Raw genomic sequence first — 27,533 nt, forward strand, 5'->3', positions numbered from 1 at the left:
CTTGCAGACAACATAGATGCATATCTGTGTGCACAAAATTATGTAAAATAGACATGGCAGAAAATCGACTTGATTTAAAACAGCATATTAACTAAGAAGCTAAAATGCTTACAGGATTTTTCTTTGTAGTCGTCCTCCGACCAAGACCTGAAGGCATATTTTTTGGAGCAGTTTACTTTGCAACAGCAGCAGTTTCCTTTTCTGGAGATTTCAAATGGAAACAAGATGCAACTTCAATTTGTTAAATATTCATAAATTCTCCTATATGAAAAAACCATTAAATCCCTGAGCATTTGCAAACAGGCTCCTAAGGTAGTGTTTTTCTAGATTGATTTTTTTTCCAGTAGTTTATGGAAACATTACATCAATCTTTTTGCTCAATGGCAGAAATACCAAAGATAGATTTTATGATTATGGAGCTCTAGGAGGTGAACAAATGGAGAAGGCGATGGCACCCCACTCCAGTACTCTTGCCTGGAAAATGCCATGGATGGAGGAGCCTGGTAGGCTGCAGTCCATGGGGTCGAGAAGAGTCAGACACGACCGAGTGACTTCACTTTGAGTTTTCACTTTCATGCATTGGAAGAGGAAATGGCAACCCACTCGTGTTCTTGCCTGGAGAATCCCAGGGACGGGGAAGCCTGGTGGGCTGCTGTCTTTGGGGTTGCATAGAGTTGGACAGGACTGAAGCGACGCAGCAGCAGCAGCAGCAGCAGCAGGAGGTGAACAAAAGCCTTCCCTTTCTGGAAACTTGGCCCATTTAACATAGAAATATTTTTATGTGAAAACTTTCAAGTATATACAAAAGTAGAAAGAGTACTGTGATGAACTCACATATTCCCATCCTTTATATTCAGTAATTTTCAAGCTTTTGCCACACTGGTTTTCTGTCTCCCTTTTTCCTTTGATGAAACCAGGTGCCATGTCTTTTTCCCATGTGTTTTCAGCTTACTTCTGCAAAACACGCATAGCTACAGTGCCATGATCACACCTCACCAAAATGAAGTCATTCCCTGGTGTTGTCTAGCACCCTGGCCATAGTCAGATTGCCCCATGTGTCTCAAAAATCTTTTTGCAGCTAGTTTGTTCAAAGTGAGATCTAAAATCTACACATTTAATTGATCCATGTCTTAAGCCCCTATTACAGTCCTCCCTCCTCCTTTTAATTTCCGTGTCATGTCTGAAAAAACCAGGTCATTTGTCCTGAAGAACGTTGCACGTTCTTTATTTGTCTGCCTGTGTGTGGCAGTAAGGGTTCCTGCATGCTTTGTTGTTTTCCTGTAAACTAGAAATAAACTCTCAAAGCATAATCAGATTCAAATAGAACTTTTTTGGCAATAATAACTCATAGGTGGTGCTGGCTGCTTCCTCTTGCCATATTTCAGGAGGTACACGCTGGCTGGCTGGCTGTCTTAGCCATGTGAAGAAGGTCAGATGCCTCGGCGTGGTGCCTTCCTTGCAAGGTTCCTTGTCAAAGACTCTTGATAATCCCTGGGACTGCAAGGAGGTCAAACCAGTCAATGCTAAAGGAAATTAGTCCTGAGTATTTATTGGAGGGACTGATGCTGAAGCTGAAGCTCCAGTACTTTGGCTACATGATGCGAAGAACTGACTCATGAAAAGACCCTGATGCTGGGAAGGATTGAAGGCAGGAGAAGAATACAGCAGAGGACAAGATGATTGGATGGCATCACCAGTTCAATGGACATGAGTTTGAGCAAGCTCCGGGAGTTGGTGATGGACAGGGAAGCCTGGTGTGCTGTAGTCCCTGGGGTTGTCAAGAGTCTGACACAACTGAGCAACTGAACTGAACTAATGACCTCATCCATACCAGAACATACTAGGAATTTTCTTCCTTAATGTAAAGTGTGCAGGTCTGCAGGAATCCTTTTTTTTTAAAACAATGGGACTAAGAAGATTTGAATAAATGACTTATGTCCTTTTCCTGATTTGCTTTGTTTTGTATTCCACAGGCCAGGGTCAAGCCCCACCGGACTTTCAGATTTAACGAGTGTGTCTGTACACCCTACAATGCGGATTTTGATGGAGATGAAATGAACCTTCATCTTCCTCAAACAGAAGAAGCTAAAGCAGAAGCCCTTGTTCTCATGGGGGTAGGTAGGGTGGTGCATCCCAGCTCCTGAGAAAAAGGAGGAGAAGGGAAACAAGTCTTGTTTGAAAACACCCGTAGTATGTAAGGGAGTTGGTTTCTCTAATGGGTGGGGAGTTGAAAGGACTGGGTACCTTCCGACCTGTACTGTGGGTTCCTAGGAGAATACACACACATGCGCACCAGTTATGAAGAGGTAAGACAGGGTGTGTCAGAAGCATGACTGCTGGATGTCATGGTCCATTATACTTCAGATAAAGGATTGGAGCTGATGCACCTTTTTTCTCCCCCCTTTTGGCTGTGCCAAGCGGCTGCTTACAGGATCTTAGTTCCCTGACCAGGGATTGAACCCACACCCTCAGCAGTGAAAGCACAGAGTGCTAACCACTGGATCACCAGCGAGTTCCTAAGCAAATGCACCTTGATATACAGAACCTTCTTTAAATTGGGTGCTTATGCAGTGAACAGCTAGCGCCTGTTTTTGCTAGTGTAGGCACTCATTACATTTGGATGATTAATAAATGCTGTTCTAACTTAGTGTCTCAACCAAGAGAAGCTTGACCATTCTGCCATTATTGTAACCAGTGTGGAATTGATTGACTTCAAAGATAGCACAGTGCTACCCATCATTCATAGAAGGAAGTTTTCTCTGGAGGAGAGCATTTCTAATTACACTAACGTCTTTTACCCAGAGAGTTCTTTATAAGAATGCAGAACGATTCCACACAGTATTTAAACATAGGGACCTCTGAGGTCAATCTTGCTGCTATTTTTTACCTCTGCCGTTGACAGATGACGATATTAGTGACAAAGCTGCAGTTAAGAACCCCCAGCCTCCCATTCGTAGCCTTACCTTCCTGCGCTCTTCACTTGTCCATAACCATCAAGAGTGTTTGTGGTGAAGATTTTGGGGCCACATCACGCATCCAAACACGGCTAACGTACTGTGTTCCTTTTTCCTTCAGACTAAAGCAAACCTTGTAACACCGAGAAATGGAGAACCACTAATTGCTGCTATTCAGGATTTTCTGACAGGTGGGTTTTGTGGAATTTACTTGAAAAGAGACTTTGGAACACGAGGGTTCTCTTTCACGTGTTCACGTGAGCACTTGAAAAGCTGTGTAATTCTGTTGTTTGTTTACTGAGTGTGATTGTGTTCATGAACCATACACGAGGTATTTTTTACTTTTCTAAGTGCTGGGGACATGGCAACGGGTAAGACAAAGTCCCTTTCCCTGTGGAGCCTGGATTCTCGTTGGAAGAGAAAGCCAGGCAGCAGCTGTGTTTTACCTCACTCTTTTAGTGATAGTCTGTCTGTATTTTTAAAGTTGAAACCTTGTGATTTTTCTCACAATTTCATTCCTTTCCTTCGTTTTGTGTTCTTTCTTAACATCCTCAGGTGCCTATCTCCTCACTCTTAAGGATACTTTCTTTGACCGAGCCAAAGCTTGTCAGATCATCGCTTCAATACTGGTGGGCAAGGATGAGAAAATTAAAGTTCGTCTCCCACCCCCTACAATACTCAAGGTTTGTGCAGGAGCTGTGACTGTGTGTGCGGACGCACCGGTGGTCTGGGGTACACCTGCTGGTGCCAAGTAGGCTTGTGACCGCTGTACCATCTTGGCTCGTTGGTGTGAAGGGCAGGTGAGAGCAGGCTCGGCCCGCTGACGCTCTGGCTTCTCTCCTCCTCCAGCCTGTCACCCTGTGGACGGGAAAGCAGATCTTCAGTGTCATCCTGAGACCCAGCGATGACAATCCAGTGAGGGCCAACCTCCGAACCAAGGGCAAGCAGTACTGCGGCAGAGGCGAGGACCTCTGTGTCAACGACTCCTGTGAGTGAAGGCAGCAGGTCGGGGCCAGCAGTTCCCTTCACTTTGCGCGTAAACCCCGTGTTTCCCTAAGGCCTTAGGCAGGAAGTTTGTTCTTCAGGGAAATGCAGCTGGTGTTTCTCCAGAAGGTAGAGGTCATGTGGACACATGGCCAGCCCGCAGTTAGAGTGCTCTTCTCCACGTGCTTTGTCTCAGGTGACTTGTTTCTGCCAATTAATGAAATTCTTTTCCTCTTTTTCTGTTGTTGGTTTGTGTGTGTGTGTGTGTTTTGCTGTACAACGGTCTCATTATTTAAGGCTTATAATTTGTTATTTTATGTCCAAAAATGTGTTCATTGTTTAGAAGTATGACTAGAAGTATATGTAAGTGGGTTTCCCAAGTGGCTCTGTGGTAAAGAATCTGCTTGCCAATTCAGGAGATACAGGAAACGGGTTGAATTTCTGGGTCAGAAAGATCTCCGGGAGGAAGAAATGGCAACCCACTCAGTATTCTAGCCTGGAAAATCCCGTGGCCAGAGGAGCCTGGTGCGCTACAGTTCACTGGGTCGCCAGGAGTTGAACACACATGAGCAACGGAGCACACATCCATGGCTGTAAAGTACTACTGAAAGGCTGATTTTTACCTGCCTCAGCCGGTCAGTGGAGGCTTTGATCACATGTGGATCAGGTGTAACAGTGCTGTGTGTGCTAAGTCATTCAGTCGTGTCTGACTCTTTGCGACCCTATGGACTGTATAGCCCACCAGGCTCCCCTGTCCATGGGATTCTCCTGGCAAGAATCCTGGAGTGGGTTGCCATTTCCTTCTCCAAGGGTCTTCCTGACTCAGGGACCGAACCTCTGGCTCTAGTCTCCTGCATCGGCAGGCAAGCTCTTTACCGCTAATGCCACCTGGGAAGCCCCAGTGTAACAGTGAGAACATTTAAATATGAGTCCTCTGAGTCCCCTAGACTGATTCAGCCCAAGAGTGTGTTCCCCAGACCTATGCTATTCAGGCAGCATTTACTCTCTCGGTCCCAGGCTGCTAACAGACAGTTCCCCAGCAGACTGCTTTGAGTAACACTGGTTTAGAATGGCCTTTGCTAGCAAGGCTTTGTGACGAGAGGTGGATCTGCAGGCCTCTATAGAGACGACTGAACCGCAAAAACTCTCTGAAGGTCAAGGATTCTCTGCTGTCTCATGATGAAGAGCACTGATTTTTTTTCTCTCCCCCGCCCCCCGGTTTCATAAGTGTACTCCTTGGACTTTAATGTATTTTGGCTTCTTGTTTTATATTGTGTTTTTGTTTCCAGATACAAATTTCATTTTGTCGTTTAGGCTTTTCACGATGGTGCCACTCCTAGTTTTCAATGTCTTAGTGAATAAGGAAGTGCTTTATAAACAACACTTTGTTGTACATGATTGAATTGGTGCCCAAAACATCCCCATGACATAAAGATGGCAGAGCTTGATACTGCCATCCACATATCACAGATAAAGACGACGAGAGAGCCTTTCAGAGTCAGGGCTATAGGGTAACGAACTAGATCTTTCCTGCTTTTCAAAAGTTGCTAGATTTCTCCTTTTCCCCCCTCAAAAAGAAATTTTTTAGAGAGCATTTCTATTTGCTCTGCTCTAACTTAAAAAACAAATTTTCTCAACTGCCTTAAATTCATTTGGAATGAGACAGAGTAACAGATAATCATTTGTGTGAGTCCATAATCTTTTCCTTCCAGACGTCACAATCCAGAATAGCGAGCTGATGAGTGGCAGCATGGACAAAGGAACGCTGGGGTCAGGATCCAAGAACAACATTTTTTACATTTTGCTGCGAGACTGGGGGCAGAATGAAGCTGCCGACGCGATGTCACGGCTTGCCAGGCTGGCTCCCGTCTACTTGTGTGAGTGTCTTAGCGTCCTTGTTTTATTGCTATAGGTTATTGATGTTTTAGGGGGTTCTTTTCCTATTTCATCCCCCTGCCCCAAACACATACAAACACAAAGAAAAGGATACTTGTTCCAGGCTAAACCATTTATGCTTTTCTTAATGAAATAAACTTGATGCTGACCAATTTGACTGCAGATTCGAATTTGCTTTCCAGTTCTCTTCTCAAAAGCTACAGTAGCTCCCTAATGCCCATGACATACATGGGCTGTTACACAAAGGGCCTTCATGGGCTGCTTCCAAGGTAGGCTGTGCAGAAGTGTCACCCTCTGGTCCTTCCACAGTTCAGCCCTCCCAGCTGACTCAGTGTTTCCCTACTGGCCTGTGCACTAGGCCAGGAGATTTCCTTTGCGTGACCCTGGATATCTTTAGTCTGTCTTTAGTCTACTCTTAGACTTGACTCTTCGGCTGAGTGCAGAATTCTAGACTGAATGTTATTTTCCCTGAGAATTTTGAAGGTATTACTCCATTCTGTTCTTTTAGGGTTGCTGTAAAATGTATTTCCCTTCTTATTCCCAACTTTTTGCATTTGAATTGTCTTTTTTTTAATTGCAGTATCCAGTTTTTGGGTAATCCAGTTTAGTTTACCCAGTTATATACATACATGCATTCTTTTTTTTAATATTCTTTTCCATTGTGGTTTTTTACAGGATATTGAATATGACTCCCTGAGCTGTACTTTAGGACCTTGTTTATCCTGAATTGTCTTTTTATTCTAGAAGCTTTGAGATCCTCTTTGTTTCTGGCATTCTGAAAGTTCACAGTGATGCAGCCTTGGGATGTTTATCATTCATTGTGCTGAGCGCTCTGCAAGCTCTCTCAATCTGCAACATGTGTCCTTCAGTTCTGGAAATTTTCTTGTACTTTTTCTGATCATAGTCTCTCTTTTACTTTCTCTGTTCTTGCTTTTTGGAATTTCTGTTAATTGTCTGGTAGAGTTCTTGGAGTGATTCTCTGATTTTCTCTTTTTCCCTGTTGTCCATTTATTTGTTTCTGGATTCAGTTTTCTTTTTAACAGTTTTTTTTTTTTTTTTTTTTTTTTTTTTTTTTTTTAATTTTCAGTATTATATATTTAATTTCCAGCCATTGTTCTTATTTGCCAGTAGTTCTTTTCTCTTGGTTTCCTTCTTTTCTTTCTTCTCTTTTTAAGACTTCCTATTCTTGATGCTCAAACACCTCTTGTATAGCACTCTGTTTCCCGTAGCAGGAAGGGCCTGAGGCCTCTTTTTTTATAGACAGACCTCAAACATTGCAGGTTTGGTTCTAGATACCATGATGAAGCATATATAACAATCAAGCAACTCATATGAATGTTTTGGTTTCCCAGTGCATAAAAAGCTTGTTTGTACTATAGTCTTATTAAGTGTGCAATAGTATTATGTGTTAACATGTTGTTGTTCAGTCGATAAGCTGTGTCTGACTCTTTATGACTCATGGACTGCAGCATGCCAGGCTTCCCTGTGTTTCCCAGCGTTTGCTCAGATTCTTGTCCATTGAATCAGTGATACTATCTAACCACCTCGTCCTCTGCCACCCTCTTCTTTTGCCTTCAGTTTTTCCCAGCATCAGGGTCTTTTCCAATGAGTCAGCTTTTCATATCAGGTGGCCAAAGTATTGGAGCTTCAGCTTTAGTATCAATCCTTCCAGTGAATGTTCAGGATTGATTTCCTTTCGGATTGACTGGTTTGATCTCCTTGCAGTCCACCGGACTGTAAAGAGTCTTCTCCAACACCAGTTCGAAGGCATCAGTTCTTCAGTGCTCAGCCTTCTTTATGATCCAACACTCACATCCATACGTGACTACTGGAAAAACCATAGTTTTGATTATACAGACATTTGTCAGCAAAGTGATGTCTTTGCTTTTTAATATGCTGTCTAGGTTTGTCATAGCTTTTCTTGCAAGGAGCAGGTGTCTTAATTTCATGGCTGTGGTCGCCGTCCACAGTGATTTTGGATCCAAGAAAATAAAATGTGTCACTGCTTTCACTTTTCCCCATCTATTTGCCATGAAGTGATGGGATCAGATGCAGTGATCTTAGTGTCTTACATGTACACACCTTAATAAAAAAAAGACTTTATTGCTGAAAAATGCTAATCTTTTGAGCCTTCAGTGAGTCATAATAACAACAGCCCAGAGCATCATAAAAATATAATAATGGAAGTGTTTAAAATATTGTGAGAATTACTGAAATTCAACATAGAGACACAAAATGAGCAAATACCATTGGAAAAATTGTGCTTTTAGACTTGTTCAAATACAAGGTTGCCACAAACCTTCTGTTTTTAAAGAAACACACTATCTATGAAGCACAGTAAAAAAAGGTGTACTTGTACAAACTTTCCATCCAGGTTTCCCCATTTGTAGCTCGTACATTACCTCCAACAGAATGTGAGGATTTGTTTCTGAGACTTTCAGACTCAGTGGCCCTCCACTCCACAGCCACTTTTCAGCATCCCCTTCCCCACCCTGTTAATCCAGTTGCCCCTCACCTGCCCAGTTGCTACAGGTGTTAGGGTTAGGATTATTGATGGTGTATAGTTCAATCAAAGGTAGAGTTCACATTTGCTTCTTAGCCTCTATTTTGGAACGATTTCTGAAAAAGAGAATTGGAGCAGAGAGGTGTCTGGGATGCTGAGCGCCAGCCATCCGGTAGCCCACTTTCTGCAACTGGCTCTCTCAGTCTCTCTTTCCTGTTCAGTGGCTGCCTGCTTTATAATATAGTTGGGACATCCCTGTGCTCCATACCAGGTTGTGAGCTCTCTGAGAGGGGTTAGTGAGTCTTAGTCATCTTTGTGTAACAACCTAGGGACCGGTACAGTAAGTTTTTGTTTAACTGGCTTGCAGCAAGTTCTCTGAAGGTATAAACTTGTTTCTGCATAACAGGTTGACTAACATCAATGGTTCTCTCTTCTGGCTCTCCTTGTCAACCCTTCTGCAGCTAACCGTGGATTCTCAATCGGGATTGGTGACGTCACACCTGGCCAAGGGCTGCTGAAGGCCAAGTATGAGTTGCTGAACGCTGGCTACAAAAAATGCGATGAGTACATCGAAGCCCTGAACACAGGCAAGCTGCAGCAGCAGCCTGGCTGCACCGCCGAGGAGACTCTGGAGGTGAGTCTGGCTCTGGGTCAGGTTAGCAGCCAGTGGCATTGTAGGCCCTGAAGAGAAGCGACAGAGGTGAGCGGAGAGGAAAGGCAGTGGCTTCAGCCCGTCTGTGAGCTGTGCAGCTCGTGTGTGTTCTAATGATGGGAGGGCCTCCCATCAAATCTGTTCCATCGTTTCCAGCTTTCGTGTTCCAGGTGGTGATCAGCTGTCTGTTCATTTGGCCACATGGGGCTGCTCTTGTTCCATCGTCACACTTGGGCCCCTTCTGTCCCTCGTACTTCAGTACTTTGGCCCTATTACCAGCATCCTGTGACCAGACTGACACCACAGCTTTGAAAGGATGGTCTTTGAAAGAGACGTGGTTAAGTCATGTTTGAGAGTCACAGTCCAGTCTGTTGCACGTTCCAGGCACGTTCCAGTCTGGAGCTAAGTTAGCTGAGATCTGGACCTGCAGGTGTCAGAGTCAGAATGGCAGGAGAGTCCTGCGTTTTCTCTGAAGCAGCCTGCGTTCGCAGTCTGACTGCACCAGGGCCCTGTCTGACTCTCTTCTGCCTCCCAGTAGCCTGGCGCTCAGGGCTTTAACTCAGTAAGTAGGGAAGAAAGGATTTTTGAACAATCAAAAATAATTTTTTTTATTTTATCTGTACGTCTTTTGGTTGCTCTGGGTCTTGGTTGGTGTGTGTGGGCTTTCTCTGGTTGCGGCGAGCACGGGCCGCTCTTCACTGTGGTGCAGTGGCTTCTCATTGCGGTGGCGTCTCTTGTTGCAGAGCACAGGGCTCCAGGGCACACAGGCTTCAGCAGTTGCAGCACGGACTCGGTAGTTGCAGCTCTTGGGCTCGAGAGCACAGCTTCAATAGTGCTGGCACATGGGCTTAGTTGCTTCAAGGCATGTGGGATCTTCCCAGACCAGGGATCAAACCCGTGTCTTTCTGCATTGGCAGGCAGATTCTTTGCCACCGAGCCACCAGGGAAACCTCAGTAAGAAATTTTCTGATGAACTTTTTAAAGCAAAAAGAAAGCAGAGTTGTGTGAGGTGTTCACAATTAGCTCTTTCTTAATGTAAGTCTTAAAGAAAAACCAAAAGAGAGAGAAATGGGGTGTTTCTCACCTAGAAGATTACTTGAGGCCTCAGCTGCACTTCTCTTTAGTGAAAGCATGATTCCCAGCTGATTGAGCATCATAGGTTGTGGGTTGAGGGATGGCAGTCTAGATGAGCTCATGGACTAGAGTATTCTATTGAGTTGCCTAATCACATGCCCAGTTGGTGGGAATTCAAGTGTGTGCTTGGCAGAGACAAATTTTAGCAACAGTACACGCCACTCTTTTAGTACGTATAACATAATGTCACATAAAGTGCAAAGTGTTACACGTGTGTATACACAGTATACACAAGCGTGTGTATATACAGTAACGTATATAATGCACATACAGAGACACCGCTGTGTAGGGTATATACACAAAGCTGCATGTATTCTACCTCATTGACCATTTAAATACTTTTCCGAGGTTTTGTTACTAACCATTTTTTCCTTACACACTGATTATGAAACCCGTGGGACTTCCCAGGGGGCACTAGTGGTAAAGAATCTGCCTGCCAATGCAGGAGACATAAGTGACGTGAGTCCTATCCCTGGGTCAGGAAGATCCCCTGGAGAAAGGCCTGGCAACCCCCTCCAGTATTCTTGCCTGGAGAATCCCATGGCCAGAGGAACCTGACAGGCTACAGTCCATAGGGCCTCTAAGAGTAGGACACAACAGAAATGACTTAGCACATGGAAAATGTCAGTCTGCAGAGATAGGACATCTTGGTCTTCTAAGGTCTGAAACCTTTTATCTGCTGGAAATCTGACATCTCACTCGAATTCTTCACGTTCTCTTAAATGTCACGTTGAACATCAGTAATCACATAGGCACCATGCATCTCTCTTTCTCCCACCAGGCTTTGATCCTGAAGGAGCTGTCCGTGATCCGTGACCACGCAGGTAGCGCCTGCCTCCGGGAGCTGGATAAGAGCAACAGCCCCCTCACCATGGCTCTGTGTGGTTCCAAAGGTGAGCACCTCCTCTGGCCGCTGCTGTCACTGCCTTCCATGCAGGCTGGCTGGTTGTGCTCTGGAAAATGTGCATCAGAACTTCAGGCCTAGAATTCCCTGGTTGTTCGTCCAGTGGTCAGGACTCAGTGCTTTCACTGCCCAGGCCCAGGTTGAATCCCTGGTCAGGGAACCAAGATCCCACAAGCTACACGGCAGCCCGCCTCCACCAACCTCAAAAAAAAAAAGAGCTTCAGGCCTTTTGTTTATAAGGGTGTGAAAGTGAAAGAAAGTGAAGTCGCTCAGTCGTGTCCGACTCTTTGTGACCCCATGGACTGTAGCCTACCAGGCTCCTCTGTCCATGGGATTTTCCAGGCAAGGGTACTGGAGTGGGTTGCCATTTCCTTCTCCAGGGGATCTTCCTGACTCAGAGATTGAACCTGGGTCTCCTACATTTCAGGCAGATGCTTTACCATCTGAGCCACTATATCTTTTCAAATAATGCTTAGAGAAAGAGACGGTTATTTGCATTTTTAGAATGTCTAACTGCTTTGGAGAAGCTTGTTTATCATGTGTGTGGATTTCTGAGTTTGAGGCTGCTTTGAGTAAACTTGGTCTTATTTTTTTGAAGAAAGAAAGAAGAGCCAGGGATTTTTAAAATAATATGTTTGATGATAATTAAATACCCTTAAATTTTATAGTTAGCCAGGACCTGAAAGTGTTAGGTTTCATGATACTGCACTGAAATTCAGAACCCTGAGCTTTCCAAACTTCCTGTTTTCACAAATTTCTAACAGAATAAAGTCCAGTCTCTTTAGCCTTGCTGTCCTTCACCCCATAGTCTCCTCCCTGCTCCTGGTGCATACCCCACACTCCTGTCCTGTGTCTCTGCTTCCCACTCTCTGACCCATTTTGAAACTCCTCCCCCATGTCCTCTATGTGGAAGTCATAATATCTAAGAGTCCAGCTGGTTAATGCTGCCTTCTCAAATACTCCCCTGGGAAGTCTCTCCTCCAGCCCCAGAGTGCTCACTCGCCCCTGAGCTCTAGCCCTGCCTGGCCTTCCTTGTGTTACTGACAGCTCCATCCTTGCTGTTCTGGTTCTGTCCTTCACTGTCCCTAGAGTATGAACTTGTTGAGGATGGGGGCTGTGCCGTGTTGTATTCCTGTTTTACCAGCAGATCTGCTTGTACTTCAGTTACTGTGATTCTGGTAAATGAATGTTCCATTTCTGACCTGCTTCCCCAGGTTCCTTCATTAACATATCACAGATGATTGCCTGTGTGGGACAGCAAGCTATCAGTGGCTCGCGAGTGCCAGATGGCTTTGAAAACAGGTCCCTGCCTCACTTTGAAAAACACTCAAAGGTAAGCAGGAGTGGATCAAATACAACTTTGAAGGACAACCTTCAGCAGCACGAAAGAATGACCGAAGCTCTGGGGCTGCCGATTAGGCGACTCCTGAAGCTGGCATAGAGGGTGGGGACCACTCAGTGTTATTCCCTCTGCAGCCCAAACTTGACTGAGTCCTGTAGAAGGAGCCTCATGAAACTCGGAGCTGAAAGACTTGGACCCGTGCCCTTTTGTGTATTTTCTCTTCTAAGGAGGAGGATGTCCGTTTCCCATCGAACTTTACCTTAAGTAATCTGACTGTGTTGTTACCATTTGTGTGTGTTCAATCTGTACGCTTATTTTAGGGAACACGTACATAAAAGTAAAAAGGTTTTAAACAGTGAACACGTGAACCACAGTGAAACAACCAGGAAATTCCAGGTTCTCTCTGGAATTCCTAAACTGCCTGTAAATGACTTCTGAGTTCCGTTGGGCCTCGTGGTCTGGGCACTACTGTCAGCAGAGTGAGACAGACAGGCCTGTACTGGGGTTTTCTGAGATTCTGGGGTAGATAGCCATTAAACGAACAGTTGAGGAACTTAGAGCTGATTTGGTCACTTAGTAATTCTGGATGGAGTCAACTGTTATTCACACTAAAACACAGATGGCCCAGCTGCTCCTGGCCTGAGGAGCTACAGGACTTATGGCCAGCCCCTCCTGGGGAGAGGGGCCTGCTGTACTGAAATTGACAGACGCTGTCCGTATCCGGTGGCCCCAGGAACAACTTGGGCTCTCCGTCCAAGATCAGAATTTACTAGAGGTCAGGCAGCCAGCAAGTCACTAGAGTGCTTATATGGCTGACTGTGCTTATATGGCTCAGAGTCAAAGCCTGACCAATTTAGAAAGATGCCAAGGACATCTAGTGCCAGACTTTGGGGAAGATGGTACTTGCCTAGAAGTGCTTTTGAGTATGCCAGCTGCCCCTTAAGTGAAATGGGGCAAAAGAATTTTAGCCTGTTCATCTGAGTTGTCCTCCAAGGAACACGAACCTGTCCAGATCAAAGGCCATTGGGCATTTCATAGGGTGTTTTTTATATGTGGGTTTTTTTGGTTTTTTACAGTTTTTTTTTTCTTTATCTTAATATTCACCCATTTAAAGTGTAGAGTTCAGCAGCTTAGTGTGTTCACCGAGTTGTGAACACACATAATCTCAATTTTAGGATATTTTCAACAGCCCAAAAATGAATCCCCATAAACCGTAGCAGCACACATCTGTGTTTTGGAGGTGGACAGGTCCAGCCTGCCGGCAGGTATCTTAAAAACAGTCGTTTCCTGGGAGAAGGCCAGGGTGCCCTCTAAACTGAGATCCGTGCCTGCCTGCCAACTCTAGGAGTAGCAGCCCAAGCTTCGGTGTCCCTGTCCTGAGCCACCTGGCTGCCACTGGCACGAGCACCAGCCCTGGCTGGGAACTCACTCTCCTTTTCTCTGGTAAGGATGATTTGAACTAAATTATTTCTTTAGGAAAGGGCATAAAACATGGGAGTGCATTGGCCAGGTATTTATGGTCTAAAGGTGAGGTATTTTCTGATTTGAATGGGTCTTGGAATTGGGGACCTTAAACTTTTATTTGTTAGATTTTTCTTTTTTTTTTTTCCTACCTCTCTTCAGCTCCCAGCTGCCAAAGGCTTTGTGGCTAATAGCTTTTATTCTGGTTTGACACCAACCGAGTTTTTCTTCCACACGATGGCTGGCCGGGAAGGTCTGGTCGACACAGCCGTGAAGACAGCTGAAACAGGATATATGCAGGTAACCTGAAGAAACGTAGGCCATTAGCAGTGAAGCCGGACAGGTCTGCAGATCTTGACTGCTGAGTGTTCGCTTCTTTTCTACCTGACTTCTGATGTATTAAGTCTTGGCATTTAAAAGGAAAAACTGAGAGATGTAGATGCCGTAAAAATAAACAACACAAAAAAGTAAGATGTTCAAAAAAAAAAGTTCAAAATCAGTGTCTCCTTTGAATGGTGCAGACCAGGCTGGAACCACATGTACCAAAGCTCTGCTGGAGGAGAACATGGACCAGAAATCCCCCGGCACGTCATCTCACTGAGCCACTACTTGCTAATACACAGAGATAGGGGACAACACCCACCTCCTGATTACACACTGAGAGGGCTGTGCTCACTGCAGCGGTTTATGTAATCTATCATTAATGTCACTCTAAGGGACTCAGAGAACCTGTTCCACGGCCCACAGGAGGGCCTGGGCACTTGGAGGGCGGACTCGTTCTCCGCTGTGTGTGTAGTTGCAGGAGAGCAGTCTTGGGGGACAGGGCTGAGCTACCTGCTTTTTATGCCTGTGTTTCTGAGACTGCCACAGGGGTACATCCTAGACAGCAGAGGGGTGAGAACACATCCTACTTTGTGCTTCCATAAGACCACAAGCGAAAGATCTCTCTCCGTCTCTAATTCTCATTTCTACCTTGTACTCCATAATCTACGTTTTGTTTTTTGTCTTGTGTTTGGTTTTGGTTTTGGTTTTGGTTTGGTTTTTTGATGATTTTATCTGCTTACAATACATGCTGAGGTTAACACTCCAAGTTGCTAGGCCATGAACTGCTGTGGTTTTGTGTCCCTTTTCTCCCCACCATGGACTGAGAAGCACAGCCCTTGGCAAGCAGGGGAACCAGGCCTGATAACCAAAGATGAGCAATGAGTGAATGAGTAAGCCAGGATACACAAGGTTGATGAGAGCAAAATGGACTCGAGTCAGTACCCACCAATTTCCATAACCTCTCGTCTGTCCCCTGTGTGGCATTACTGATAGTGCTTCCCTTTTAATGATCTTTTAATGGGAAATCGCCCTTTAGCTTCAGAGTGTGCTTTTGTCAGAAACCTAGCAGACTGTGAAATGCTTTTAACACTCTTGCCCGAATGTCTTTTGACTTTATTTTTTGTCCTTTACCTTTCTGGAGTCGAGAGTATGACTTTCCCAGAGTGGCTTTTTAACCTGGAACAAATTACTTCTGGCATGAGGGATTTTTGTTGTGAAGTTGCCTGGAGGAAGATATCTTTCCCTTTAACTCATTGAACCCCTTCACCCCGCTGGCTGGAGGGTTCTGCTGGTGGAAGGTTCTCCCTAAGCAGGTTTGAGAAATGGCTGCTGCCTGCTGCTTCAAACAACACTAGTCCTGTTCTCTCTTCTTACCCATCGGTCCCAGAAGAGGGCCTGCACCGGATCCTCTGTAATTCATATTGAAGTCCACAGGGGTCCCGGATTAAGTTGTGTTTAGAAATGCAAAGCAATTGCATTAGTTTAAACCTTAGAGAGACAGAGAGGGAAGGTAAAGCAGCCTAGGAAAACAGTGTTTGCAGAGTCCTTCGGGGGTGGTGGGGTTTAAATTGCTTGTATTCTAAAACACACTGGAGCATGGAGCATATTCTAAATCCCATTGCACAGGCTAGTGAGGCACTTGTGGGGCCATTCTTGAGGTCAGGGACTCTTTAAGGGATTTCTAATACAACGTTTTTATGTGATTAAAAGCACTGGTAGCCTTGAAGCTCAGTTGCAGATATCAACCTTCGTACATGTGACTAGCGCTCTCAAAGCACCTGAACTTTTATCTCCTCTCCTTCTCTCCCTTCAGAGAAGGCTCGTCAAGTCCCTGGAAGATCTTTGTTCACAGTATGACCTCACAGTCCGCAGCTCTACGGGCGATATCATCCAGTTCATTTACGGGGGAGACGGCTTAGATCCTGCAGCCATGGAGGGAAAAGATGAGCCCTTAGAGTTTAAAAGGGTTCTGGACAACATCAAAGTAAGATTAAGCATTATATCTGTGAGCGTTTTCAAGGACATTTCCTTAGAATGGATGTGCCTTTGGCATAGCACACAGTCAACGCTGTCGTATCTACCCAACCACTGCGATGGTGTTTGTCTTTTGTATTCACTTTGCATAACTTTCCCCAGGTATTAAGGAAAGAGAGTTTCTCAATTTCCAAGTCTAGTTATTGGTAGTAAACCAGTGCCAGCGGAAGAGGGCTTTGTCTTCTTGTCAGTACCTAGTAAAGTGCGATAGAGACCGTGTAAAAGTCAAGGGTGTGGAGAAGCAGGCCTGTTTCACATGGTTTTACGGGATATAATTTAGAGCAAGCTTTTTGAGAGGTAGCTGGACAGTGTTGATCTGGAATTTAAATCTGGGTGCCCTTGAGCGATACTTAAATTTCGCTTATAGGAATTTGCCCTACAGAAATGATCTAAATGTGCCAAGAATGTTCTTCCAGCATTGTTTATAGCAGATACAGGCCATCTGTGGAGGACAGGTCAAACATGGAATGGTCTGTCCACGTTAGGGTGCAGTGTAACCATTAAAACTTTGAGGGAAAACCCATGAGCTTGGGGGTGGGCAAGTATTTTCACACTTGAATTATTTTTTTTATAACAGCAGTTTATGGTTTTAGTGCAGATCCAGGGCGGGGTGCAGTTGGGAAGGAATGACACAATACCCACTGAATAGCCCAGAAGCTGTTACGTAAGGGGGAGTATCAGTTTATGCTGTTCTCACCTTCGTGTTAAAGGTAGAGTCTACAATGCGTTTTGAAAGACAAAAACATCACAGGCTGCTGAAAGCTCACTCTGGGGGAGGTTGTTTTGTCTCTTATAAACTCCTTCACTGAATACTGCCCCCTGCCCGCCTCCAGATCACACTGTTTTCTTTTGATACTCAGGCAGTCTTCCCGTGCCGGAGCGAGCCTGCTCTCAGTAAGAACGAGCTGCTCCTGAGCGCCGAGTCCATCATGAAGAAGAACGAGTTTCTCTGCTGCCAGGACAGCTTCCTGCAGGTGAGCTCTGCGGGGGGTTGCGCACCCGCCTTGGCCGTCACCAAGGAATCATTCTCCAGGTGACAGTGACGTGTATAAGCTGGGGGTGTTTACGTAAGAGTGTTTCTCGTTAGAAGGTTTAAGAGCGGCGCAGGCAGGAGAATCTCAGCAGTCGGCATAAAGGATTTGTCTCATGTCTTTTTTAGATTGTCTTTTGCACAAGTGTTTCTCTGGTAGAAGGCAAGTGCTCTGGTTACGAGAGCTGATTTTTTTTTAAACCCTGTCCCTATCACCCCCTGCCACCCAGTCTCTCGTCCTGTAGGCCAACTCCTCCCTCCGTGGTTTTGAAACCCAGTAATTTGTAATAGTAAGAGCATTGTTTTAATGCCATTTATTGTGTTTTAGACAATAAATGATACAGTAGTGTTTAATACCATCATTATTTTAAATGGCTTTTTTTCTTGCCACAAGATGGGTTAGAAATGTACAGTCATCCTTCCTTTTTCTTCCAGGGACCTGTTACCTTGACATCGTCTTGTTTTTAGTTTGTTTTTATTTCACAGACCTCCTCCTTTCTGTTGATAATCATGTTTATGATCAAAAGCAAAGGAATACAGGAATACATGGTTCCCTGTGTATACTGATTGTGATTCAAATATAGCACAAAATATATCCCTTGAAGTATATAAAAAATGAAAACAGTAAAACACTTACATAAGGATATTTTAGTTAAAAGCTCTTCACTCTTTGACGTGGTAAGATACAAAAGGTGAAAAAGAGACTCTTCCGGATTTTAATACATTTAAAATTAAGAGCCTGGCTAAGCTGAGTGCCTTCATTTTGTTTTTGTTACTTCACAATTTTTTTTTTTTTTTTTAAGTAACAAATGAGAGGTGTGATTTGGTTTTTCTCCATGACTGTATTCACTTATTTGTGTTTCTGTTTCTCCTCGAAGACCTTAACTGAGACAGGCTATGAGAGATACAACGAGGTAACGTGCTTCCGCGCTGTGGCTGCTGAGCAAGGGGCGAAGCTGTGCTGCACCCAGCGGTCTGCCAGCCCCAGGCTCTGCAGGGCGCTGTCCCAGTCCGGCCGGCAGGGCTTCCCCTTCGTCACTTGGCTCAGGCCCTTTCTTGTCTTATGGTTTGACAGTGGTCCCCTGACCAGCAGCACTTGTGGGTTCAGTGAGCACTTGTTCATCCGTCCCGTCCCCATCTGTCACACGCCCCACAGATGCAGGGCCGCAGAGGTGGCGGAACGCGTCCTCACCCTCCAGTCACTCAGTCTGAGCTCAGGTTTGCCGAGGGATTCCAAAATTCACCAACCAGAACAGATTCACCTGAGCCGAGAAAACGTTGTCTGGCTGTGATGTCAGAGCTGGGGAGGCAGAGAGAACTCGCAGGTGGCACTGAGCCCTAGCCCTGCCAGAAGCCAACAGCCAGGCCCACACACACGCTGCGGGCTGAGTGTGAGCATTAGCTGCTGGGCAGCCGTGTGATTAACAGCCTGCCAGTTGCCGTGTTCTGAGTTCCCTTGGTATGCATGGGTTGATCCTGCTGAGCTCTTAGTAGCTTGTCTCAGTTTCCCCTTCCAAAAAGGGAGCTTTTTTCCTCTTAACCTAATTTCCAGAATATCTGCCATAACTCTTAGGTGAGGGAACTCATTCCTTTTAGCAAAGCCGCTGCGAGAAGCATGTCCACATGGGTGGCAGCTGAAAGCTGTCCTTTGCAGCACCCAAACTGGGGGATGGTGTGAGGTGTGTGCTCTTGACTGCTCGTATGTATGGACTGCCTCGACAGATGAAAACCCCCTGGATCAGCTTGGCCTTGGGTTCTGGCCCCAGTTTCCCTGTGCCAACAAGTGGGGCAGCCTTGAACACCTAGCAGGCATATGGCAACATCTGGGTCAGGAGGGCTTTCAGAGGCTCGCCCTACAGGACACGACCACAGCTAGAAAGTAGGCTCAGGGAGGGAGTCACCCATTGAAGGAAGCTCTTAATACTGAATGATTCAGAAGAGACACTAGGTGGCTGTGGGTTTTATTGCTGATGAGGATCCCACTGGAAGGCAGAGCCTCCCCAGGGGAGATTGTCCCACCACCGTCTCCAGCTCTGAGTTCTACCTCTGATTTGTAACAACTAACTGTATCTGAAAAACGTGGCCTCAAACCTGTAATTAACAAGTAAGCCTGTAGAGTCTCTCGTTAAAAAGAGTCTCATGAGAATTTTCAAGTTCTTTTAAATTAGTTTAAGTTCGTTCTTAAATAAAAGTCTTTCTGCACAGAATGATGGCTGAGTGGCATGGTAACCTTCCACTCTTTGTCAGTGAGGGGAGTTGACCAACAAGTAGAGTCATGGGAAGCCTGTGTTCATGAACAGGGGACAGCCCAGGTGTGACGGAGTCCACCCTTATAGCCCTCAATCACCTGGGCTCCTGGGAGCCATTCTGAAGTGTCCAGTGGGCCGAGACAACTTTGCAGAAAACCCCTCCCCTGAGTGTAGACTGGGCAGAAACATTTGACTTTGTAGAGGGGCCTGTTCCCTTAGCCAAGCCCTGGCCTTGGTCAGCCCAAATGGCCTCTGCTCTAAAGTGATGGAGCCAGAGTCCTGCCACCCCACAGGGAGAGTGCACCACACTAGACAGCAAGTGACTAAGAAGAGTTTGTGGTCACAGACCCTGTGGACCCCAAAAGTTTTAGTTTTTTGCTTTCAGTAAAAATAGTAACTAGAAATTGCTCAGTAGTCTATGGGAGGCTAGAGAGATTTATTTTTGCAATATTAGAACAATACCCGGCTAGTTAAGTCTCAAGCTTTCTGTAAGTGCCTTATCGAATTTTATTTTTGCAAAAGTGGGCTTCTGGTCCAGTCTGCCCTTTGAAACATTTCTTTCAGACAAAACTTTAGATATTTTCAGCTGTGATATAGATTGAGTAGACACTGGGCAGGTGTGCTGGTCTTCTGCTACAGTTATCCTCAACTGAGAATCAAGACCTGGTGAGGCTTTGCAGCCATCAAAACAGTTGTCCACCCTCGGACCTGCCTGGGGATTTGTCCAGATGTGTGGATCCGACCTCAGCCAGCCGCACAAAGCAGCTGGATGCCTGCACTTGGCCAGAGTGCCCCCCAACCCCCAATTTGTCCAAAATCATTGAGAGAAATCATATTTCCCTGAGGGTCACTGAGAGGAAGCATAGTCTATCCACCCTTTCCCTTACTGTCAGAAACACCCCTGGATCAAACCAGAGCAGCGGATGTGCTTTCTCTGAAGAATGCAGCTGCTAGATTCCATGTGTCCTCAGCTCACCTGAAGTGCTCTAGGAGTCAGTCCCACGGTACGTGGTGTGTGCTGGCAGCAGGACATGGATGTGTGTGGCCCATTAAACACCACACCCTCTGTGAAAACTCCTCAAAAGGAGAGCCTGGCTGATGCTGGTTCTAGGAGCAACCACAAGGCTCTTTCACAGACACATACCAAAGTATAATGCATATGGGTCTTCCCCTTAGAGTAGTTACCAGAAAACTTAGGCCTGTCATTTCTAGCTGTGCCCTGTGGATCTTCCATACAATGTAAAGTCTCTTCACCTTCTTTCTTGCTCCGTTTTGTCATCATCCCAGGGCTTAGAGCCCTATTCTTAAAATACAGCGGGAGCAACAGATAGGCTGATGTTTCATTTGCAGCTTTGAGGGTGATTTCCTGGAGGCCTTACAAAGTTCTGACTGTGTGTGGGAAGGGAGCATGAGACAGGCGAGCAAGGCAGAGGTGAGGGTCAGAGATAGAGCTGGGGCCTGGGCGTGTTTCCTTTGAAATGAAGGCAGGCTGAAGGCATGTGCTTGAAATGTGCACAGCGTCTACAAAGCCAAGCTCTGTAGTATTTATGTTGAGCAGAACAGCTTCAGAAGAAACCCTCAAAAATGTATGAGTCTAAAGGCTTAGAAGTACAAGTGGTGCAGCAGTACTTACTCTGAGCTGCATGAATGTAGGCAGCGAGGTGTCCAGGAGAGCAGGGAAGATGGCGGCAGGTGGAAAGGGTCATCCTGTGTCAACCTTCACGTGCTGGGTTAGCACTGCAGATTCACAGGAAACATCATCAGAGTGAAAAGACCTGAGAAACACTGCAACGGATGAACGTGTCCAGGGTATGGGGAACGTGGTGTGTTCCTTAGAAGAACATTTTGTAATAGAACCTGTATCCATGTTATATCCCTTCTAGTGTCTTGTTTAGCCACCACTAAAGTAGGAAGGCTTCATCACGTGACTAAAGTTTACTAAAAAATGAATCAGGTCGTGCAAATCACTGAGAAATATATATCTGATGTTTGTTGTGTAATCTTTCAGGAGATAAAAAAGTTTATCAAGGAGGTTTCTGAGAAGATCAAGAAGACCAGAGATAAATACGGCATCAACGACAACGGCACGACAGAGGTAGTGGCCCTCCCCCGGGGGTCAGGAGATGCAGAGGGTTTCCCACGCTGCCGGCCCCGGCCCTGAACTCGGCTTTTGTTCCTCTAGCCCCGTGTGCTGTACCAGTTGGACCGGATCACCCCCACCCAAATAGAGAAGTTTCTGGAGACGTGTAGGGACAAGTACATGAGGTGAGGGCGCTAATTGTCTCAGGCTGCCGGGCAGTCCATTGGGTCTCTGGCATCTTTCCTGTTTCCCCAGGAAGCAGAATCCTGTGCCCACATCACTTACCAGCTGCCAGCCTTGAGCAGGTTCTGTCACCTCCTCTCTAGGGGCTCCAGTGGGTAGGCAGGCTGAGTGCTCCAACATGTGGGAAGAAGTGCAAACAAATTTCCGAGCATCGTCTTTTCATAGGGAAGCTACCAACATATTTGGCCAGGGCTGGTTGCTTGTCCACCTGCGGTACCATGTGTGAGCGGAGCCCGTAGGTCTTGTCCGGTCACCCACGCTGACCACAAGTAGCCACGCGGTTCCCTGTCGTCGTTGGGCCCCTCTGAGCAGTGCTCCCCCTCCTCTGTACCTGTAACTGATCTGTGTCCGGTTCTTCCTCTGTCACAGGCCCAATCTGGGTCCTTGCCAATTCCTTCCTGACCCTGACGGCATATGTATTTTTTCTGTTGAAAGATAATCAGACACCTCCCCAGCAGTTTGGGGGTTTTAGTTTTGTCTCTTTTTTTTTTTTGGCCGTGGCACAAGGCTTGCAGGATCTTAGTCTCTGGGAGTTGAACCTGGTCCCTGGCAGTGAAAGGACAAAGTCCTAATCACTGGAGGGCCAGGGAATTCCCTGGTTTTGTCTTTTAATTGAGGTATAGGTGACCTATATGTAAAAGTATATAAAATGGGTATATTTAAATGGGCTTTATATAAGATAGTTGCATCTCTTTTGTTTAATTGTATTAATGGAGTAGGGGCTTCCCAGGTGGCTTAGTCGTAAAGAATCCTCCTGCCAAGCAGGAGACTCGGGTTCAATCCCTGGGTCAAGAAGATCCCCTAGAGAAGGAAATGGCCACCCATTCCAGTATTCTTGGTTGGGAAAATTCCATGGAAAGAGGAGCCTGGTGTGCTGCAGTCCATGGGGTCACAAAGAGTCGGACACAACTTGGCCAACTAAACAAACGACAGATAGTTGACCTACAACATTATGCAAGTTTCAGGCGCAAACACAGCAATTCAGTATTTCTGTATATTGCAAAAAGGTCACCACGATACATCTGGTTACCATCTGCCACCGTACAAAGATATTGCATCGTCATTAACTGTAGCCCCTAGGCTGTACATTTCATCCCGTTTTGTCTTTTCAGGGCACAGATGGAGCCAGGTTCCGCAGTGGGCGCGCTCTGTGCCCAGAGCATTGGTGAGCCGGGCACCCAGATGACCCTGAAGACTTTCCACTTTGCGGGCGTGGCCTCCATGAACATCACCCTGGGCGTACCCCGCATCAAAGAGATCATCAACGCCTCCAAGGCCATCAGGTGCCCTCATCCCTTTGCCTCTTGTTCTCACACTCGTCTGTCACGTCCAGGAGAAACAACGTGTCCCTTGTCACGAGTGGGTGTCTGATAAATGCTAGTGGACAGTATCTCAGACTCTGGAGTGACACGTGCTAGTGTTAATCATATCGTGGCTCTTAAAAAACACCCAAGACAGAAAGTCCAAACTGGAGAGGGTCAAAGCCGAAGCAATGGTTCTTGTGGCCACAAGTCACATGTAAGAGAGAAACCTAAAACAATGCCTGGAAAAATTGGAACCATGTGTCATTGTAGACTTCATCCTTTTGATGATGTTATTCCCAGCTTCACTAGTCCTGATGTGTCTGCGACTCAATTTTGGGGCCGTATTCTGTGACAACACTCCCCCAGCCCAAATCCCACCCCCTGGTGGTTTCATGATAGAATTTGTAGGTGACCGGAAACTAGGAAAGAGAAATATTTTATAGTGCATTCAGTGACAAAATCATGTCCTACCTATGATCGGAATGTAGCAAAATGACAGTACAGCGTTAAAGGAGAGAACGCTGCACTCGGTTCTGGAACAGCACCTGTCCATGTCCAGGGTGGCAGGAGCTCTGCCCGCCTCTAGGTCAGTCAGATCACCTAGGAGTGTGCGTTCAGGGGATGCCATCCAGAATGGCAAGGCTGGAAGCTACGAGCTAGTAGTTGGAGCAGCCAGAGGTGTCCTGGAGGGGAGGTTGTGGGAGCGGGGTAAGCTATAAGTGACATGATTTTGTCACCACACATGCCGTAGTATACAAACCCATAGTATACGAAGGGTCAGTTTACTCAGGGAACAGAACTGAAGTAACTACGTATTAGGACCAAAGAGGAAAAGGTAGGTGTGCTTGGCCAGGAAGACTGTTCTGAAAGCCACTCGCTCACTGATGGAGTGGCTTGCCTCATGAGCACTGGGGTGTGCAGCCCTCAGGACTGCGCCTGACTCCAGTGAACGCTCAGGACGGTAAGCTGCAGTTGCTGTTAGGGTTCCAAACTCACCCGGACGTAACGCAGCGTGGTCTTCAAGCAGCCTCGTGATCCTGTGCCCTCCTCCCCACAGCACTCCCATCATCACAGCACAGCTGGACAAGGATGACGATGCAGATTATGCTCGTCTGGTGAAAGGCAGAATTGAGAAAACCCTCTTGGGAGAGGTAAGAAGAAATCCCTCTCGATAATAAGAAAACTAACCCAGCAGCGTTGCCAGGACGTGTGAGAACCTCCTGTAGTGGGTTTACCAATCCGTGTGTCCACGCTGCTCTGTGTCCTTAAAGACGAGAGGGAGCCTCGTATGCTCCGAGGGACAGGGAGGTGACTGACGGATGTTCTGATCTTTTGACACCACAGATTTCAGAGTATATCGAAGAAGTGTTTCTTCCTGATGATTGCTTCATTCTCGTCAAGCTCTCCCTAGAACGGATCAGACTTCTGAGGCTGGAAGTGAGTCCCGTAATTAAATGCGTGAAGGAAGTCATCCCCTTTCAGTCCCAGGACAGGTGTGATGAACTAGGGCAAGAGCTGTGCGTAGCACAGGAAGCCCCAAAGAGGCTTCCACTCGGCGTCTGTCCTCTGGATCTGTCGTGCCTTCACATTCTGTCTACCCCAACCCCGGCACAGATGTGACCACCTAGAGACACACAGGAAACTAGTGGAGGTGGTGTGCAGACCACGGTGCCCATTTGCTGTGACACAGCATGCCAGCAGTTGGAAGGACCATAGTGCCAGCTGTGTCTTACCCACCTGTGGGCCCCCAGCGCAGCAATGGCTGGCTCAGGACACGTGGGTTGACCTGGCTTCTTACTGGCATTTATAAACGGGTAACGGTGGCAAAATGGATTTAGGAGGGGCGGGTGGATCTACTTTTTCAGTGAATAAGCAGAGGTGTATATACAGTATATACAGTACATACATATACATATATCTCTGGTATTAAAATACCAAAGTACCAAAAAAGACATGATGAGGAGAGAGACGGGGCGGGCGGGGATAATTAAAAAGCCTCCTTAGAGGGGCAGGATGCTGAAAGGCCAAGAAACACAGAAACTGCAGCCTCCAAATCCCGCCAGTAACCTGGGCATGTGACCCCTCACAGGTGAACGCTGAGACAGTGAGGTACTCCATCTGCATGTCCAAGCTGCGCGTGAAGCCCGGCGACGTGGCCGTGCACGGCGAGGCAGTGGTGTGCGTCACCCCCCGAGAGAACAGCAAGAGCTCCATGTACTACGTGCTGCAGTTCCTGAAAGAGGATCTCCCCAAGGTGAGTCTCAGGTCGCCTCCCCAGCTGTCAGGCCTCACGCCTGAAGATGCATGACAGGAGGGAGCACGTTTGTCTCTAAGCTGCAGAGCCAGGCATCGGGGCGCGGAAGGGCTGCTGAGACTGCGGGTGGCGCCCGGTTCCTTCGTTTCTTTGCCACATCCCCGAGGAGTCAGGCAGGCTCAGGTTGCCTTCTTCGCCCTGCTTTACCATTCTGCCTGTTCAGCTTTTCTCTTCTCTCCTAAAACTGGTGGTAGAAGAGGGCACGACCCCCTGCGCTTCTGCTTTCCCACCTCCCCACCCCGCAGCGGCTCAGGCAGCACACAGGCACTCCCCGCTTTGGCGCATTCCTGACAGTCAACTCCGAGATGGGGTGATCAAGACCACAAACACAGGCTGTGACACCCCCAGTTCTCGCAGCCACTGGTTTCCCAGGCTGCTAGGTGGGCGGGGCCATTCGCACTGCGGGGTCTGGAGCCCTCTGTGTCTCTGTGTCCAGGTGGTGGTGCAGGGCATCCCGGAGGTGTCCCGAGCTGTCATCCACATTGATGAGCAGAGCGGGAAGGAGAAGTACAAGCTCCTGGTGGAGGGGGATAACCTGCGGGCCGTCATGGCCACCCACGGCGTGAAGGGCACCCGGACCACCTCCAACAACACGTACGAGGTACCGCTCGCAGCCGGGCTCCTGCAGTCGGCCCAGCACGCTCCTCTGACCCTGCCGTTCACTCTGGGTCTGCACCGAAGACTACCCCACACTCCATCTCTGTGGAGGGACACCGGGTGCTGGGAACCTGCAGGGCAGAGGAGGATGTGAGGGGAAGCTGGGGAGCCCTGGACGTGGCTGCCTCCATTCATCTCTGCCCTCCGCAGGTGGAGAAAACCCTGGGCATCGAAGCTGCCCGGACAACTATCATCAACGAGATCCAGTATACGATGGTCAACCACGGCATGAGCATCGACCGGCGGCACGTCATGCTGCTCTCCGACCTCATGACCTACAAGGTGCGTGGGGCCTCGTGGCTGCTATCGCAAACCCAGTCTCAGGAGCACCAGGCTTGGAGGACATATACAGTGCCTGGCTGTGATGACCACCATTACCCCAGAACCAGAGTACAGTGGTCCAGCTGGGCGTGCTGGTAAAATTCCAGTGTGAAAATTGCAACCACATGGCAGGAGGCAGGGCATGGTTTCTATCCTAAAAGAAAATTAGCCATTGCCAGAAGCCTAAGGATTCCATGACAGACTGAGGTTTATGTCCTGCCGAACCCATTTCTCATACTCCTATAGCCATTTCTAGGTGAAAATCTGACTGGGGACTGAGTTTGGTTGGTTGGTTGGTTTTTGTTTTTGTCTCTTGTACCAAAAATCTTTCCTCTCTCATCATGCCATAAGGCATGATGCCTCCACAGACACACTTGTACTGCAGCAAATTCAGAAGCTGGGTGGGAGAAGTGACCCATTTCCTACCACCCCGTAGTAAAGACAGTCATTTTAAAGTCTTCCTTTCCATTTTTGTTCTATACGCATATATTAGATTACTACAGGTAAACAGTAAAAATGAGCATGTCATTTTTATTGAACATTATAAGTGTTTTCCACATTGCTATGTAGTTTTATAAAGATACTTTTTTAATGATGGTTCAGTATTCCTTTGAATGAAAGTACCTAAATATACTTGTTTCCCTACTTTGAGGTTTTTAAATTATTTGGGTTTTTATTTCTTTGAGTCATAAGAAACATCTTCAAAAGTTATTTTTTTTTCTTTTAGGGGGGAGGGGTGCAGTTTAGTTCCCCGACCAGGATTTGAACCCAGACCCTCAGCAGTGAGAGTGCAGGGTCATAATCACTGGACCAGCAGAAAATCCCCCACTTTTCAGCTTTTGTTCGGTTCGTTTTCATTGGTGTGTAGTTGCTTTACGGCGTTGTGTTAGTTTCTGTTGTGCAGCAGAGTGAATTGGTTACACATACACACATATCCACTCTTTACTTCCCAGTTCTCGGTTCTTTGTTCCAGTGGCCCCTGGCCGTGAGTGCCAGGATCTGTGCTGTCAGCGCCAGTGACCCCAGAGGGACACGGGTGGGACAGATGGTCGTTAGGGTCCTTCGCAAACCTGGATTGTGACTTGAACAGCAGCCTGGCTGCTTTTTGCTTCTTCTGTTGAGGGGGGCAGGGGCTGCATTCTCGACC

At 46.8% G+C, this 27,533-nt stretch overlaps 1 protein-coding gene across 2 annotated transcripts in view; it reads left to right on the plus strand.

The window, feature by feature from the left end:
* POLR3A (polymerase (RNA) III (DNA directed) polypeptide A, 155kDa) overlaps nt 1-27,533 on the plus strand; it is a 46,911-nt gene that overhangs the window by 16,615 nt on the left and 2,763 nt on the right. The window contains exons 11-30 of one of the 2 annotated variants that reach the window (XM_010834182.1): nt 1,974-2,114; nt 3,076-3,145; nt 3,510-3,637; nt 3,804-3,942; nt 5,651-5,815; nt 8,799-8,971; nt 10,905-11,016; nt 12,242-12,360; nt 13,993-14,130; nt 15,968-16,138; nt 17,049-17,162; nt 18,097-18,132; nt 21,476-21,562; nt 21,650-21,732; nt 22,903-23,073; nt 24,152-24,245; nt 24,439-24,531; nt 25,184-25,348; nt 25,845-26,009; nt 26,216-26,347. In XM_010834182.1, coding sequence (XP_010832484.1) covers nt 1,974-2,114; nt 3,076-3,145; nt 3,510-3,637; nt 3,804-3,942; nt 5,651-5,815; nt 8,799-8,971; nt 10,905-11,016; nt 12,242-12,360; nt 13,993-14,130; nt 15,968-16,138; nt 17,049-17,162; nt 18,097-18,132; nt 21,476-21,562; nt 21,650-21,732; nt 22,903-23,073; nt 24,152-24,245; nt 24,439-24,531; nt 25,184-25,348; nt 25,845-26,009; nt 26,216-26,347 — 2,496 coding nt within the window. The remainder of the gene's footprint in view (nt 1-1,973; nt 2,115-3,075; nt 3,146-3,509; nt 3,638-3,803; nt 3,943-5,650; nt 5,816-8,798; nt 8,972-10,904; nt 11,017-12,241; nt 12,361-13,992; nt 14,131-15,967; nt 16,139-17,048; nt 17,163-18,096; nt 18,133-21,475; nt 21,563-21,649; nt 21,733-22,902; nt 23,074-24,151; nt 24,246-24,438; nt 24,532-25,183; nt 25,349-25,844; nt 26,010-26,215; nt 26,348-27,533) is intronic. The other variant, XM_010834183.1, reaches the window with a different exon arrangement.

Source organism: Bison bison, unplaced genomic scaffold (assembly GCF_000754665.1).
Source record: "Bison bison bison isolate TAMUID 2011002044 unplaced genomic scaffold, Bison_UMD1.0 scf7180017864029, whole genome shotgun sequence".
NCBI lineage: Eukaryota > Metazoa > Chordata > Mammalia > Artiodactyla > Bovidae > Bison > Bison bison.